This window comes from Buteo buteo, chromosome 13, assembly GCF_964188355.1.
Source record: "Buteo buteo chromosome 13, bButBut1.hap1.1, whole genome shotgun sequence".
In the NCBI taxonomy this organism is placed as follows: domain Eukaryota; kingdom Metazoa; phylum Chordata; class Aves; order Accipitriformes; family Accipitridae; genus Buteo; species Buteo buteo.
The window spans coordinates 22189894-22207258 of record NC_134183.1 but is presented as its reverse complement, the minus strand read 5'-3'; the positions used below and the strand labels follow the sequence as shown (position 1 = coordinate 22207258).

At 49.8% G+C, this 17365-nt stretch overlaps 1 protein-coding gene across 1 annotated transcript in view; it reads left to right on the top strand.

Moving 5' to 3' along the window:
* ST8SIA2 (ST8 alpha-N-acetyl-neuraminide alpha-2,8-sialyltransferase 2) overlaps nt 1-17365 on the top strand; it is a 33508-nt gene that overhangs the window by 4611 nt on the left and 11532 nt on the right. The window contains exons 2-5 of the mRNA XM_075045057.1: nt 10348-10410; nt 12387-12515; nt 13038-13295; nt 15580-15873. Coding sequence (XP_074901158.1) covers nt 10348-10410; nt 12387-12515; nt 13038-13295; nt 15580-15873 — 744 coding nt within the window. The remainder of the gene's footprint in view (nt 1-10347; nt 10411-12386; nt 12516-13037; nt 13296-15579; nt 15874-17365) is intronic.

The following is a 17365-nucleotide window of genomic DNA, read 5'->3' as shown; positions in this document are numbered from 1 at the left end:
ACTATTCATGTAAATGGAGCCAATGGAGAGACCTTTGTACTCGTTGGGTATGGCAGGGCTCTAACAAAAGCCCCATGACGCATCGGGCTGGAAAATAAAAGCAATGTTGGAGTGATCTGAGTAAGAAAATACTCGGTGTAGGCTTTGATTGCAACTCTTCTGATGATAACTTGAGCTCAAGCAGCCAATTTCAGGTTAGCTGCAGAGCTCCCCTTCTTTTCTGTAAAGCACTCCTTCATCTCCTGCTGCCCTGCAGGGGCAGGGGTAGCTACCACAAAGACATATCCAAAACCCCTGTGCTCCTGCCTAGAGCAAGCCGAATGAGATGAATCTCCGTAGCTTGTTTCCTTAAGCTGAGCTCTGAGGGAGTGGTGGGAGCAGTGGTACCTGCAGGGAATCGGTGTCCAGCAGAAGGGCTGGCAGCAGCAGGATCAAAAGCACTAGCAGACCCCTGAGCAATCCAGTGGAACAAAAAGAAAACCCAGCACCATGAATGTAACCAGTCCCTCTAAGGCCTTTCCAGCAGAGTTGGTGAAAAGTTACTCTTTGGCCCAGTCCTGATTGTCAGGAGCTTGCAAGACCCCCAAGGAAGGAATTTCTGAGCTTGCCAGTGAGGAAGGCAGTAGTTGTGGTAGGAGGACGCGTGTCACCAGTCAGCGCTTCTTGGGTGCAGAGTTGCTGGACCCATGGTCAGTCCCACCCCTAGGAACCAGAGGAATGAAGAGAGCAAAGCAGTTCCCACAAGGGCTTCAAGTTTCCCTTTCGTCCGGGTGGGCTTTTTGTTTCCCACCTCTAACCCTGCAAATGCACAATTCCAGTCTGGAACGCAAAGGAAACCTTTTTCTCTCCGCAGAGAACAAGGAGTTGCAAATGTTGGTTCATTTAGCGAAGGCTTGTTGAGCAGTTAACGGTGAGGTTAAGTGATTCAGCCGCCAGCAGTACAGTGTCCGCTGCTCCGTGCTACTGCCGTACTCGTGGGCAGAGAGCGAAGCCCTGGGACCACAGCCAGCAGTGACACAGCAGATCCTGCTGCAGCTGTGAGCCCTCCTGGCCTCTCCTGGACGTGGAGGAAGGGGTCACTTTCCTCTTGTATTCTCTGCAGCAACCATGGTTATTCTGCTTGGACATCTGTTCATCGGTGCCTACTTGCATGTCAGATGTGCTTTTAATCCTCAAGGAAAGCATTTAACGGGAGCTCCCTTATCTTTCCTTGGGCTTTCAGGCTACAGGTATTTTGGGTTTTCATCCCTGAGACCAGCACTACTTAAATACATCTATAGGCACTGTTGCTATAAAAAACAGTTGTTCCAAAGACAGACTTCTTTTAATTGCCTCCATCATTTGTTTTCCCTGGGCCTGGGTCATCCTCAGCAGCAAGAAATAAGCCTGAACTACAACATTAGACAGTAATTATTTTGCCATTTCTCTGGTTTCCACCCCCAGTTGCCTCTGGAAACAAGGGAGTTCCCTGGCACAGTAAATTCACTGTAGGAGCGGAGTTTCAGGTGTCCTTCAGCAAACACCCTGGCAGAGCATGCTGGTGTCAGCAGCTCTGCCCCTTGCAATGCCATAGAAAAAAGAAGCAAAAAGAGAAAGAAAAAAAAAAAAAGGCATCTTTACAGCTCCTTTTTCTTTGTGTTCCCATCGTAAATCTAAACAACTCCTTGTCTTGGCTGAGCAGCAACATTGGTGGTGGTGGTGGCCTTGGGAGATGCATCCTCATCAACAGCAGCAGCACTGGCTCCGGTTGGGAAGCAAAAGGGCCAGTCCAGGGAGTCGAGCATGGCACTGCCAAAACCTGCTAGGGTAGCGGCGATGGTGCGGGGTGAGAGGGCAGGCTGGGAGCAGGAAGGAAGACGAGCAGGGAGGGCAGCACATGGTAAAGGTACTCGGTGTGTGGGTGGTGGGACCAAAACGGTTCATGCATGCAAAAATCCACTGGGAATATCACAAACACACACAAAAAAAACCAGGCTGGCCATCTGCATATTGAGCACGCTGTCCCTCCCCGTCCAGTGCCCTCCATGGGCAGGGCTGCTTTCAAAAGCACATAATGTCACAGTCACGACACAGTTTTGAAGTGCTCTCTCAAGGCCTCCTTCAGTCAAACAGCATTGCAGTGGGCTCCAGGTATTGCCCGTGTATCTGGCAGCTCCGAATCGGATGGTTCTTCCACCGTGACCCATCACCTCCCAGCCCAGGCTTTACCGGCATCTTCAGGAATATAATTCAGCTCTCAGCCAGCGGCTACAACAGGGGACATGTTTCCCCTGTGAAGGTTAAGCATCGTCATAAGGCATCTCCAGTGCCTTTTCAGACACCCAGAAGCACACTCGACTGTCAACCAGCAGCTGCTCAGCTGGTAATTAAACTTCTTCTTACTGCTGCCTGGATTTCCATGGTGTGGCTTTATGAACCAGGGGAGGAGGGAGGAAGCCAAGTTCTGAAATCGCTATTGGCTTTTCAATATTTGGCACCTGGACATTGTCGTCTGGGGACTAAGTTCCTGCAAAGGTTCTGGGATGGCTCTGTTGGTGGTGAGTGCCTGTAAAGGTGGGCAAATACCTCAGGCAGTTGCTGGTTGTGGGGTGTAGCTCTCATCCAGGCACTCCCAGCCCTCTTTGTGTAGGCACCAGATGTTATTTTGAGGATGCTCCTACAGAAGAACCACCTCAGGAGGATATCACTGCCTGGGAGAGGTCCTCAGCATCCACGTCAACAGTGAGAGAAGAAACCACAGGAGACCTTGAGTATTCCAAGGGGCTGTGCAGAGCAGTGGGGAAAGTAGGCAAGAGATGGCTGTGGGAGGATGAGCCCAAGGACCCACAGCCTCTCAGACACGATATCTTTTCATATTGCACCATTCTCATTTCCCAAGATATTTGGCATCCAAGAAGCTGCAGGAGCCACTGGGATTTCTGTCTTTTGGGATGCAAATGCTCAGGGTGACAGGATCTGCTGCAAGACTGATGCTCTGCTGTTTGCACTCCCTGATAGCTCTGCTCTGTTGGCTGAAAAAATTATCTCAGGAAAAATGTATAGCGTAGACATGTTTTTTAAGCAATGAGGCTTCTGTCTCGGCTCCTTTCTAGGTCTTTGCTGGGCTCTTGGGGATTTTTCCTTCTCCCTTCCTGAAGGGGAAAGCTAAACACACAAACACACAGCCCTCCACCAGTCCCAAGCCCCTCACTGGATCCTTTTTGCCTGCCTTAACGTCTTTTTCATTGTTGGCTGTTTCATTAACACAGCCAAAGAAACTGAACCGATGCCAGAAATAAACTTCTAGTGGCAGACCTGAGAGAAGGAAGGAATAAGGTCCTGCCAGTACACGTGATGGGGAGAGGTGAAGTATGTGACATTTGTGCCCTGCGAGCACGTGAGTATTTTGTCTTTAGAGCAGTGATAAAACAAGAGCATCACGGGGTGATCGAGTCAGGTCATGCTGACGTTACGGTGAATGCGTGTGGATGTGAGAGCTGACACTCTACAGGTAGGAGAGACCTTTCTGGCTCAGGGAGAGTGCATACTGGCTTGGGGGCAGAGCCTGAAAGTCCTGGACCATGGCTCCCTCATGGGCAGCGGTAACCATCAGGCTGCTTCAAGCATCCTCCTGCCTCTTACAGGTGCTTCAGGGCAGGTAGCTCAAGGCAGGGACAGGGTTTTGGTTGCGGTGCTCCAGTTACCCCAGTGCAGAGTGATCCCCAAGCAGCATCCTGGTGGCAGGCTGCCACGGGTGTCCCTCCCATTGCCTCGTGTCCTTTAGTCGTTGGAGCTGCACCGTTCCTGCTGATTCTTCACCAGTTTTGTCACATAAGCGTTTCAGCCTAATTGGCTTATTCCCTATTAAGCAATAGGTGTCTCTGTTTTGCAAACTCATGTGTCTTGATTCCTGCATCCTCAGCGTACGTTTGCAATGATTATACACAGTGATTTGCAGCCAGGCAGAAATCTCAGGGCCAAACCCTGCTCTCATTTACGTGGGAGCTGATGTGGAGCCACGGTTACCACCTGACAGGTAGGGATGCTGAGCGCCTTCGACCTTCCCATCTTCTTGTGGTCCCCGGGAAGGAGCCTGCAGGATGGGTGACGTGACAGAGGTGGGATTGGGGCATGGGAGGAGGTGACCAAATTAGCAAGGCTGGTTTGAATGACACTGACAGATCTCTTTTTCGCATGGTGGGTAATAGCAAGGGCTGTGAGCAACAGCGAGGCCATCGGCTGGCGCTTTTACACCGAGTCTCGTTGCCTTGCTGGAAGATGCTGTGCCGCCAGCCTGGCTGCACAAGTGCTGCCCCTGCAGCTCGTATACCAGAGCCACATCAGGACCCCAGCGGGGCAAGGTGATTTTCCTGAGAGCCATGGTGTGGGCACACTCTCCCAAATGTGGTCGTATGACTCAATAGAAAGAATGAAACTTGGAGCAGTAAAAATAGCACCTGATATTTAGGAAGTTTTTGACACTCAGGCTGCCAAGCTGTGACAATATGAACAAGTGAGATTTTAAACACATCGAAGTGCAATTTCAAATGTCTCATCAAGATGTATTGCAGGATCTTTCATCCTAGCAGACAAATGCTTTAGAAATGTCTTCCAAATTAATCCCTACAGAGGGAACCTTACTCGCCAGGAGAGCGCAGGTATGCAGGGCTGCCCAGTGGCCACCGCTTCTCTTAGTTGCAATCTCCTCCACACGCCATGATGAAAGCCCCAAAAGTGACTGGTGAAACGTCACAGGGAATGATCGGCAAGTGTCAGATGTCCTGGCTCCTCCCGGCGTGTTATGAAATGTGATGCAAGAAGGCGAAATGAGAAACGAGCCCACGAAAGCTGCATTTCTGGATGGGGGAAGACCAGTGTTAGGAAGAGTGCATGATGTTTTTTTCAGTACGTTATTTCAAGGTTCAAAAATGCACCTCTGATCCCATCGCTTCTCACCTGGCTTTGGCTTTTGGTTCTAATTGGTTGCAAGTTGTTTTCCATGTGGTGCTAACCAGCAGTGGAGCCTTTCCTCTAAATTAGTCTCTCCTGTGATAGCAGAGCATTTTATGGATATGGGTGGGCTTCAACCTAAACCCCGCAGAAACCACTTGAGTGTCCAGTGAGAAGCCCACACGGGGACTTGCCAATGAATGTGGCCTTTTTCCATCTTTTCAGTGAGACCCTGATGTGCAGATGGAAAGCTAGGATATGGTCCTTGAGGAATCCTGGTTTCCAGCCTCTGGGTTCGGTTCCTACTCACTTTGGGCTCCTGAGACACCTTTGCTTCCCCACCCTGCAAGGCAGGCTGGACAGGTTGGCCCTCAGAAGCCAATTATTTCTCTTTCATAGACAACTTGGAAATGTGGCAATATTCCCCTAAAAGCTCTGGAGTCGCGTTTGCTGCTCTGCTGGTCTCAACACAAACCCTGAATTTCAGGGAAGAGGAGGGAGGATTGAAACCTGTATCCTGATCCACATTTCACAGCACTGGCCCGAGTGAATCCCGCTCCATCTTTGAGGACTCAGGGAGCGCATGCCTTAGCTTAATGACTGCACTGCTCTTAGTCAGCAGAATGAATTCACTCACTTAATAGGGCAGTCGGTGCATCCAAGCCCATCTCTAGTGAGGTGGCGTGCCAGCTAGTCCCTGATGTTGCAAGGTCTGGCTTATGCCCGTGAATGCACACGGGATTATATATCACTGTGAGCGTCAGCAGGAGCAAGTCTATCAAGCTCGGGAGGAGGGGGGCGATCTATGTGTTTGTATTTCATTTCCAGTGGCTGGGCAGTGTATGCCTTTCCCCAGAACTGTTAGTTACAGTGACTGGGTCCGTCTGGCCACGAAGCAGCATCCTGCAGAGGGGCTGTGAGCATCCCGCTCCGCGTGCCCTCCCCACCCAGCTGCCTCGGCAAGAGCCCGTGGGTTGGGAGGGCAGTGATTTTGAGAGGGTGGTCCCTGACCAGGCCTGGCATCACGCTCATGTGCTCTCCAGATAGAAAACAGCCATTCTGGTCTTGAGGACAACATCAGAGCAATCCGTGAAAAGCAAAGCAAATATAGGTGGTGATTTTTTTTCTTTTTTTAAGAGATACAGACTGCATTATAGGTACAGCCTGCAGCCATTTCAGGAGACCAATGGCTGCATGTGCTTTTCAGGCCAGGGAGACCTTTTCAGATTGATTCCTGTGGTCCTCTGGGTGACGTGCCCTGCCCTCTCACCCAGCAAGAGCCGTACTCGCACTCAGCAAGTAAAGAGCAGCATTTTCCAGAGGACAGGTCTGCTGTAAGCCCATAGTGCCTGCTCCTGTCCTGGCTTGTGGGACTGTCATTTTCTGGTGTTTCAGGCCAAGCCACTTCACCCCAGTGTCCCAGCTGTAAAACAAGGATCATAAAATGCACCTAACACAAAAGCAAGTTGTGAAAACTTAGCTAGTAGGTATTAATCATTTGAACGCCTCAGATAAAAATTGTGGCACTCTGAACTCTCTTTCTGAGGAATTCAGATGGATAAATTCTGCTTAACAATCCCCCAAGGGATTATTATCTCTCTTTTATGTGGAGGACGGAGAAGAGGAGGACTTGGATTGCTCAAGGTCAGGAAGAGGCACAGGTTTTGTTCCACCAGGAATGGGCTCCACAAATGTGGCTAAATGGGTGGTTGGGTACAGCTGAAATTTCTAGCTAGCTCATGCTTCTCGTGCCTGCTTCCCATGTGTACCGTCTGCCACAGATGCTGGGGGTAAGCAGGACTTGTGAGGTTGGCATTGTAAAATATCCATGGAAAACACATTTTTTAATTTGTAAGCCTGAGAATATGGATGCATAAAGCCTGCTCTTAGAGATCCACTCGCCCAAAGAGGCTGTGTGACCTACTTGCTCAGTCAAAGCAGCTTTGATTTCATGTATCCAAATTGCTCGAAGCAAGACCGAACCGTACCTAGCAACAATTAAGAGGATCATTTAATAAGTGGGAAACGATGAAAAAGGAAGCAAAAACCCTAAACAGCCCATTCATAGTGGGTGAATAGAAAAGTCTTCGCGTACCTTATTTGTCAGAAATTATTCATCCAAGAAAATTTGCACCTGAACCATAAGACAATTTTTCTTTTTTATCCTCTGATATATGAATCAGTGTCACTTTACATCTGAGCATAGACTGTTTTGACCTATATAATATCTTAGATAGTGGAAATTCAGCTTGAAAATCTCAAAGCAAAAGTGAAAAAGGATGGCATAAGCCAGTAATATGGCATTAGCACACATAGATGTGACTTATCACTGGAAAACATCCCAACAGAAGTCAAAAGAAGAGCGTTTTGTAAATAATAGGATTAGGAAGCAGGTTGGTCCTTTGTGGAGCTGGCTATACAATCAAACTGATAACAACTAGATTAATAACGCAATTCAATCTAAACACAGTGTAGCACTAGAAAGCTTTTCAAAATCAATGCCTATCTGTGCAATTTTAATCGAGGTTGGTCTTTGCCTTTTGAAGCCAAGAGATGTGAAACTCCAGGTCAGCAAGGTATAATAAAATGGGCTGACTTTTTTTTAACGTGTGCCTCTTAATTAGTGCCCTCCATTTCTTAATGTTTTCCTCTTCCCAGGTGGGGGAAGTGAAACAGTACAGCGATATTGGCTTGCCTGTGTTGGTAATGAACTATGGCAGACCTTGGAAAATACCATGCTTGGCTAAACTATGGGTGTTTTGAACAGCTGGTTTTCCTGGCCGGTACCCACCAGTGGGCTGAGCTGAGCAGTATGGCTGGACATGGATTCACCCCGTGGTGTCATATTCACAGCACATGTTGTCTTTGACTGTACAAAGGGAGATTGTAGGGAAGATGTCCACAAGTTGCAGTGTAGGACACAAAGGGCCAAAAGGCTGACGGTTTTGGAGCCACAGTAGCATTTTAGGATTCACAAAACCAGCTGAGACCTTCAGCCAAGTATCATGTCCCAGCTTCAGGCAATCTCCGTGGCTCGGGGAGAGAAACCAAGCCTGGTACAGGGAGCAGTGTCTTTGCCAGCATCTCGGGTGGCCACCTAGAGCATCCTGGCTGCTGCTGGCCAGCAAAGCAGTGAGCCCAGTGCCATGGAGCAAGTCATGGGAAGATGGCTAGCAGAGCCCTGCTCTCTTCTCCACTGCTAAGCCACCCCCTCCATGTTCATATATGACAGCAGAACACTCCGTGCTCTGTTTGCATTACAATATTTTGAAAACGTTCGTTTTTCACAGTGTGTGAGTGGGAAAGAGTAACCCCTGAAACTGTCCTTGAGGGGTTGCTCAGCAGGGGATCCAGGCAGCCGATCTCCTTCCCCACCACCTCTGCACACAATGAGTTGGGAGATGTGCCCTCAACTTGTCTTCCTCACGCCCAGCATCTCCAGCCCCGGTGCCTGCCTTAATTTCAGGAGGAGACATGCACAGACCTGTCGCTGGGGGCATGTAAAGCTAGATTGGATAAATGCATTTGAATAATACGTTGTGATGCTTTGGATCAGTCCTGCCATAGCTGCCAAACACGGGTCAGGTGGGAGCTAACAGGTCTTCTCCACTTCCTTATTTCTTTCACAGAGATTGTGAACCAGCACTTATTCAGGGAGCAGCATATCTTTTTCTAAACCCTTAATCCAGTCCCTACCTGTCTTACAGCAAGTGTGAAGGAGTGTGAATCCCATTTGGAAGGCTCCTTCAGAGGAGACGTCTCTGAAAGGATGTGTGGTTTGCACACTAATCCAGTCTGCTCCCACACCCTGCGGTGAACCCTATTAAAGCGGAGGCTTGTTAAATGCCAGTAGGCTCTAGGAAAAAGCTAGTCCTGCTGTTCCCTTGATGCACCAAAAAATGAAACAGCTCACTGACTCTCAGATTTGTCAAAGGAAAGAGGAGAGTGTCGGAGCAGGAATCACTCTGACTTGGCCATAGATGGTCTCCAGCAGGAGGGAGGAAAGGGACAACCATTGTGGCATTTCCAAGGGTTTGATATTATGCAGTGCTGAGGGCTGTGCTCAGCCTAACGAAGGGGTTTACATCACATCCTGCAAGTCTGAAAATCTTTTTTGATGGCACCAAATGTTCACACAGTCTATTTCTTTTTCATTTATGTCTAATGCATTTGGGATTTTTTCAGGACTGGTAGAAATACATGTTCCTGAGATACATTTTCAATAACGTATATATTTCCAGGTAACAATATTTCTGCTGGAAGACAATTTGGTTCTCCTTATGAGTATGTTCATTTGGACATCTGTGCAATGCAAACAATAAAACAGAGCAATGAGCACGTGGCAGTTAAAATGTTTCTGACTAGGAGCCCAGCTCCCACTGAGCATTACGAAGTGGGCAACTGGTTCTTTGTGACACCTTTGAAAATAGCAAGCTAAAGCGAGAAGGGGCTCTGCAGCCAGCTAAGTGCAGACCAATACTTTTATGTATTTATTTTTAACTGAGGATTCACTGGTTGTATGAGTGGCATTGATTTCTGAAGGGGCTTGGTCCCACCTATTCTTCATTATAGCATCATATAGGTGCTGGAAACTTTGGCTGTCCGTTCCCACAGGTCTTGCTCATGCAGGTCTGGCACTTGTCCTTGTGCAGTGGTGGCAGGCCATGGGAGTGACAAGCTGTCACTTCAGGTCTCAGCTCCAGCATGCCAATGACTGTGGTGAGTTGGCTTTGTAGCTTCAGCCAGGTTACACCAGAGGTGGGGACAAGGGGCACTCATGGGATTGGAGGGGGCTGGAATGAGGCCCTGGGTCTGGCCTGGGTCACTGGGAGCCAGGAGAAGGCTCACTGTGAGGGTGAGTTCTCCACAAGTCACCCAGGAGGCTGGTGGCTCAGTCTGGATAAAATGGAGATGTTGGGTAATCTCAGCTGAAAGCCCAAGATGAAGAGAGTGGTGGGAAGCCTGTCCAGACCATTCAGCTCAGTCCCCATCTGAAAAGGACAAGTAGAGTCCCTTGGTAACCTGCTGATGGAGGAGACCTTCTCTATGCACTGCAAACACCTGACTCATAAAAAAAAAGTAGAGATGTATTTAATGCAACCTGTAGGCTGCATGCTGCTTTGACGACAGAGACCAGATGTCTCTGATGGCTGGTTGGATTGCGCAGGTATTATTAATTGGGTTTGTTAGGAGCTTTTTTGCCGGAATGATTTTACAGTCGCAGTAGGGCCGCAATGACAATGGATGTGAAAAGCCCTTCACAGGCATCAGGACATCTCCCGTCTGGATGGGGTGGGATGCAAACGGCGCAGCAGTGTCTCCATTCGGAGCCCTTCAGAGCAGGATCTCTTGACTGTTGAACAATGCTTGGCAAAGAGGAGCTGGGTTTATAAATAATGCATTTCCTTTGTCTTGCAGGAGTTCTGGAGGCAGAGGTACAATCAGATCAGCTGTGAACAGCTTACATAGCAAATCTAATAGGTTTGTAAATTAGATTTTGTGTTCATTTGTTTTTGCTGTAAGGCAGCTATTAATCTGCTTCTCCTCTTCGCTGGATAGTGCTGTTCTTATTTAGCAAATATATCTGTTTCTTTTCACTTCTGCTTTGCATTTTCTTAATCGTTTCTCCCCCTCCTTCCCCCAGCTCAGTGCAATAATCATTTGCGAATAACCAAGGATCTGCAACTTGCGGTGATTGAGAGAATGAGAAAGAGAGAGTTACTTATTGTGAAAATAAGTCAGTGACAGAGTTGCCATTTTTGTAGTTTTACTACGTGCTGTTAGAAGAGAGATCGCTGTCTTTGACATCAGAACTTCATTTGGTTTTATCGTAATGCACTTCAGTAACATCGCTCCATTGCAGAGTCATTTCGTGGCATCACAGCTTCATTCAGTGTCTCTCTGTGGTTTTTTTACAATGATTTCATGTCAGCCCAGCATTACCAAGTGGCACGGTTGCAAAGCTTAGTGACACCACGCAAGAAAGAAAGAGTGATACCATTCTGTGATGAATTCATCACCCATGATCAAAACACAGAAAATGGACAAACCCCAAAAAATCATAGTTATTCCCCAAGATTTCTTTACCCTATTTCCTTTATGATTTTCGACACCTGATAAGTAAGCTTTGCAAGACACGAGGTAATATGGCAAAATGCAAGATGCAAACAAATACAACAGCCTCAACTGGCAGGCTCTGGAGAGGAACTGTACAAACACACACAAGGACACTGGCAGCCAGCATTTATAAACACATTTCCTTGCCTTTCTGAAATGTTATGTAGTGTGAGCCACAGTGTGTCCTCAGGAGCTCCTTCCCTGGGCTGGAGATGTGCTGCCGGGAGCTGGATGTTGTCCATGAGCCTGGGCCACCAGCTCTGCCCCATCTCTCACTCTTCTCCCTCCTTGAGGTTTACACGCTTTTTATAAATGTATTTATTTGCAAACCATTTCCCAGCTGGAAAAAGCCCTTTGCACCGGAGAGGGAGACTCCCTTCAGCTGACAGCGAGTGCTTTGGCTGTATTTTTCAGAGCACTCCGTAGTGTGAAGGTTTTTTCAGGGCTGCAGATGCACGTGCAGCTTCTTGATGAGATGCTTGGGTATTCTCTTTGGAGGGCGGCTGGCTGGAATCAAATATTCATCCTCCATTTGATGTAAATGGCACTGAACTGCTGGGGCTGATCTGCTTCTTAGAGCAGGGATTAAAAACTGGGGTCTCGCAGTGATCATGTCCAAACCACAGCACCTGGCTGTTGTCCCTCCCCCTGCTCATGTCCGGGTCTGGAGCAGGCAATACAGATGCTGAAATCCTCGTGCTCTCTTCTAACGGGGGAGAAAGGTACCAGCGAGCCAGCCTACCCCTATTCGGTACGGGATGCTCATAGCCCAATCTCACAAGCAGCACCCAGCGGCTCAGCTAAATTAATTTCTCCTTTAGGTGAAGTGAAGGTTGCACTTCTCTGATGAGGATTTTAACCCTCTCCAGGAGCTGAGCTGGCTCCACTTCAGGGTGTTCATGTGCGACCATGAGGCAACAGGGCAGCAACCTTGGCTGCCCACGTAGGAAATGTCTTGGTGAATTTTGAGGGCTCCCCAGGACTCAGGTGTCTTGTCTGCAAGTGTCTGTCTGCCAACCTGTCTTTGCAGAGCCTGCTTGTGGTTTTGTGTGCATGCCTTTCTACAGCTAGGTGTGTAAGGTTGTGTTTTCTGCAGAGCTGTGCCTGGCTGTAAGTCTGTGTTCATATAATCGAGCAGGTATTTAAGGATTTGTGTCTGTCTGCTTGAGTGTAGCAGAATACAAACAGGCTTTCAGTTCTTGTTTAGCTAATAACTACAATTTTGCTTTTCTGATGAAGTTTGAATTCCAGCAGCCAGAGCTGAAGACAGTGATTAGAAATGCTGTTGGGATGCTAACGGATCCTGTCTCTCTCCTTCTCCCTGTCTTTCTTTTCTCTAGAGCTGAGGTAGTAATAAATGACTCTTCGTCTCCAGCTGTTGTTGACAGAAGTAATGAAAGCATTAAGCACAACATTAAACCAGCCTCATCCAAATGGAGACACAACCAGACACTCTCTTTGAAGATCAGGTACTGGTAATTACCTATAGGACAAGAGACAGATTTGGTCCTCTCCAGTGCAAGCTGGCAAATTGCCTCTGTATATCATCTAAAGAAGTCGAGGAAGAAATAAAAGGCTTATCTCCTGCTGAGCTAGGCTTCATATCTGTAAGCGATCGCTTGGAAATGAATTCCCAGCTGAACCAGCTGGCCTTACAATGACGAAACAAGGAGCACTTGAGCACCTGTTTTCCAGGCCAAGCGGAATTAGTTTGCACTGGCAGCAGGTCACGGAGGGGAGAAGGAGACCCTCTTCCCAGGGTAAATGCAAGGACCCCCCACTAATGGTGGGCCAGCCCGCCCAGGAAGGGATGGGTGGAGAAGGAGCAGGCATTAAGATGGAGATAGCTCTTTGTAAGCTCTTTCTGGAGAGCATCAGTCAGATGGACTGGCCACAGAGCAAGAGCAGCCAGGAGGCAAGAGTTCATCTTATGTATGACCCAAGTTATCTCTGTACCTCACCTGATGGGCTGTTTCATTCCCTGTCCTCAGGAAACAGATCTTGAAGTTCCTGGATGCAGAGAAGGACATTTCGGTGCTGAAGGGGACGCTGAAGCCGGGGGACATCATCCACTATGTCTTTGACAGGGACAGCACCATGAACGTCTCGCAGAACCTGTACGAGCTGCTGCCCCGCACCTCGCCCCTCAAGGGCAAGCAGTTCCCCACCTGCGCCATCGTGGGCAACTCGGGGGTCCTGCTCAGCAGCGGCTGCGGCCCTGAGATCGACGCGCACAGCTTCGTGATAAGGTAGGGGCCCACGCCCTGCCGCACGATGGGGCTGGGGGGGGTTGGGGAGGGTTCGGAGAGGTGGAAAGGGGCTGGAGTCCCAATCCACGCGGTGCGGCGCAGCCTTGCAGCCCCGCGTGCACGCGTAGAGTTCCCCGATGCGAACGTCCCGCTGCGAATGCTTCTACCAACCACCAAGCGCTCCCCCACTGTCCTTGCGATGCACCCCACGCGTTCTTACGGTGCACCGTTAACCCCCCAGGGCTCCATTAACCCCCAGCACCCCCAGGCGCAAGCACTCACTCCTCTTTTCCCACATACTTACCCTCTTGTAAATAAACCCTGTCCCGGACTCTCCCACGGACACAAGCTCGATCCTTCCCCAAGTCACTTCTCCCCGCGAGCGCTGGGTGCGCCACGTGGTGCCCTGGCACCGCACTTCTGCACGCCCGGGTCCGACGCTCTCCTGTGGCCATTCCGTCCCCAGCACCGATGTCCCCGCAGATGCACCGCCCCAGGGACCCGCACCAGCAGATCCTGACCCCCGCTGGGGCACATGCCAAATTCACCACAGAAGGTGCTTGAAGCGGAGAGGAGCGTGCCGGCCCTCCCATCCCCAACACCCATGTACATCCGTTAGCTGAGGGGCTGTAGGAGTCTGCTGATGATTTATGTATGTGCAGATATTTGCTTTCTGGCGAGTCTATTATGAAGACAGCCCAATCCATCAGCGGCTCACAGAGGCGGTCCTCGGCATGACGTGGGAACAAGGATAATGTCACCTCTGCCCCCCGCTCAAACCTGGCTGCTCCAGCCTGCCTGGCTGCTGGCAGCTCTGTCCTGTCCACGGGGGACAGGACACTCTCCTTCGCATCCTTAAGTGTAACCAGAGTGAGCAAAAGGAAAAATTGCTTATTGCACTTCTGGTAAAGTTTAGGGAGGGGATTTTGTGGCAGGCAGCAAAGTTGCAGGAGAAAAGCCTTTCTGGGTATAAGGATTGGGATTTTGAGCGACTTCTCTCCAGCCAGGTATGCTAGTGCAGATCTGGCATGGACATGTTCTTCCCACTGTAAGTTATCTAAGCCACCACTTGAATCTGCATCTTCCTGATGAAGGTTTGCTCCATCCAGGCAGTCTTTTCAGCAGAGCTGGCAGTGACCAGCGATGAGCTCTGTGTCCAGGATACAGCTTCACTCTTCAGACCCAACGTTTATTTTCAGCGATTTTACTCCTGTGACGAGTGGATCAGAAGGGCCCCACGTGCCAATAGCTGGATTTTCTTTACACCATTCCCTTAGCTTCCCCATCTGTAAAGTAGGGAAAACAGTAGTAACGGCTGATTATCAGGGCAGATGGTTAGGATGCAATTCCTGCTCATTAAATACTGTAACTTCACTGTAAAACGCCTCAGGAGAGCATGCAATGTACTAACACGTGGGTACCCTCTGGTTTTCACCACGCTGGGGGCGCATCTCTCTGCATCCCTCCATCAGCTGGTCACCTGTCCCATATACCCAGCGCCACGTGCATGGCATGGCCACGGCTTAACGGCTGTGGATCCCCCCTCGAGGAGCTGTAGGAAACCACCATATAACGAGGGTGATTTGTTGGCAGTTTACCCCAGAGCCCCTCAGCCCTTGTCCCTGGCGTGATGCAGAAGGTTGTGGCATGGGAGCTCCCAGGGGAGCGTGTGTGCCTGTATCTGCATGCACAGCCTGAGAGGAGGCACCGACTAATACTACAGAAAGAGACGTTTTTTGAAGGTCACAGCCTCCAGACAGCCAAAACCTGTGGAGACCCTGTCCTGGCATCCGCTGCCCACTGGTATCATTATCACTGCCAGTGCCACCGGGTCTGCTGTTAGCAGAGACTTATTGGGAAGAGAAAAGGGACTTGGGATAATATTACTCCAGCAGGGCTATAATTAATAGGTGATTGCTTTCCTTGCGTGGGAAAGGCCGTTTCATTTCAAATCTGCCATGGCAGCAAAGATGGGAGGTTTGTTGCTATGTGTTATTTTTGAACCACACCAGAAGAGATACCGATGCGTACAAACCCACCCACCAGACACCAGTTATTTCTGTTATTAACATTGCCCCAGAGGAATATGCACACACATGATGGCATGTCAGAGCCTCTCTAATTTATTGCAAAGACTCATTCTCACTCCTCCTTCTCCCCAAAACGAGGGTGAATGGGCACATCTGTCACTGCCCATGTCGACTTCTGGCATCAAACACCCCTTGTGTTTGTCACTGCCCTCTCACGTCCATTGTAAAAGGCTGTTTGGTGTTTCCCCTCGCAGGTGCAATCTGGCCCCTGTCCAGGAGTACTCACAGGACGTGGGCATGAAGACGGACCTGGTGACCATGAACCCCTCGGTCATCCAACGGGCCTTCGAGGACCTGGTGAACGAGACTTGGAGGGAGAAGCTGCTGCAACGCCTCCACAGCCTCAATGGCAGCATCCTCTGGATCCCGGCGTTCATGGCCAAGGGGGGCAAGGAGCGAGTGGAGTGGGTGAATGAGCTCATCCTGAAGCATCACATCAATGTCAGGACTGCCTACCCCTCACTGCGCCTGCTGCATGCTGTCCGAGGGTGAGAGCTTTTCTGGTGTGCTCGGAGCCAGGATTTTGTGAGCCTCCTGAGCTGGGGAGCGATCGATGGGTTTGTGCCAGAGGCAAACGGCGTGAGCTGTTTCTGCAGAACGTGAGGAGGACTCCACAGGCAGTGGCTGGTCCCTAGATGAGAACTGGAGACCACCTCACAAGCAGGGGCTCCCCGCTCTGCACTTTGAGTGTGAGGTCTTTTAGCCGTGCAATATAGTGAGCCTAAGACTTCCAATGCTTTTGTGGCTGTAAGCCTGGGTGTCACCATGATAACTCCCCAACCTGCGGTTAGGGCTTTCCTTGGAGAAATGTGTTTGTGATGAGCTAGTGATGAGGTTTGTCACCTTGTGCTTGAGTGACACATGCAAGTCTCACACAGCTTCTCAGGTCAGGGAGCTCATGGCAGCCTGGACGGGCTCAGCGGTGGCAGAGGCCCAAGGGCTGTTCCTGAGTAGCCTTTACGCTCCTGCAGTGGTGACAATTGCACTGCTCATCCTAAATGACCAGCCAAGGCAGGGAGGGGACTGACAGAGTCTGGTCCTGCTGGGTGAGATTTCCATGTAAATGGCTTGGGGATGGGGTAAGCTCTTGCTTTCTTGCTTTGTTTCTCTAGAGAGTTCATTAGGCACTCAGGGAGTCTAGGCAGGTGGTGGCTAATGCTGGAGGTGGCTTAGGGGCAGTAGTTGTCCTCCCTGATCCTGACTAGACCCTGTCAGTCTCCCAGGATGGGATTTCACTTGTGTAGCTGGTACTCCCACCTCTGAGCCTCAGCATTAATGTTTCTTGATTGCTTTGGAGTACTTCTTCACCTGCACACCTCTGAGCCTGAGCTCTTCTGGTCAGTTGGTCCATGCTGGGTGTTGCTCTGTCCCAGCTCATGTTGCATGTCAGTGCAGGGGGTGGTCACAGGACAGTTTTTGGGGTCATTTCCCACAGGAGCAAGCCTAAGGGGGAGCTCCAGGGAGAGGGCTGTGAAGAGCAGCTCCGCAGGCAGCCTGGGCGGGCTGGGAGGAGTGGAGGCTCTGGTGCTGTGGTGCATCCCAGGCAGCAACAACGGGTGAAAAGAACCATGTCTGCCCCAAGTGCCTGTGTTTGAGACTTCCCTGGGCCAGAGAGGCATCTTACAGAAAACGCTGGCTTTGAGGTAAAGAAAGGGAAGGAAATGATACCACAACTCACAGAAAGGGAGGAGATGAAGAAAAAAAAAAACCCACAACCCAAATTCTGAGCTATTTCTAGCTGTAATTGACTTACTTTCGTCTGTCAAAATAGAATTAAGCTCCTGTAATAAGCCCTTTAAATCAACAGGCTGCTAATCCTGTGCTGGCAACCATTCCCAGTGCCAGAAACTTCCTGTAGGAAGCTTTGCAGAGGAATTGGCAAGGGCTGGGCATCACTTTCCCACAGGAGAGGAGGAGGATGCCTTGATAAGCTCTGCTGCTGAGTTTATCTTCCAACTCACTGCACCTTCCTGGCCCTCC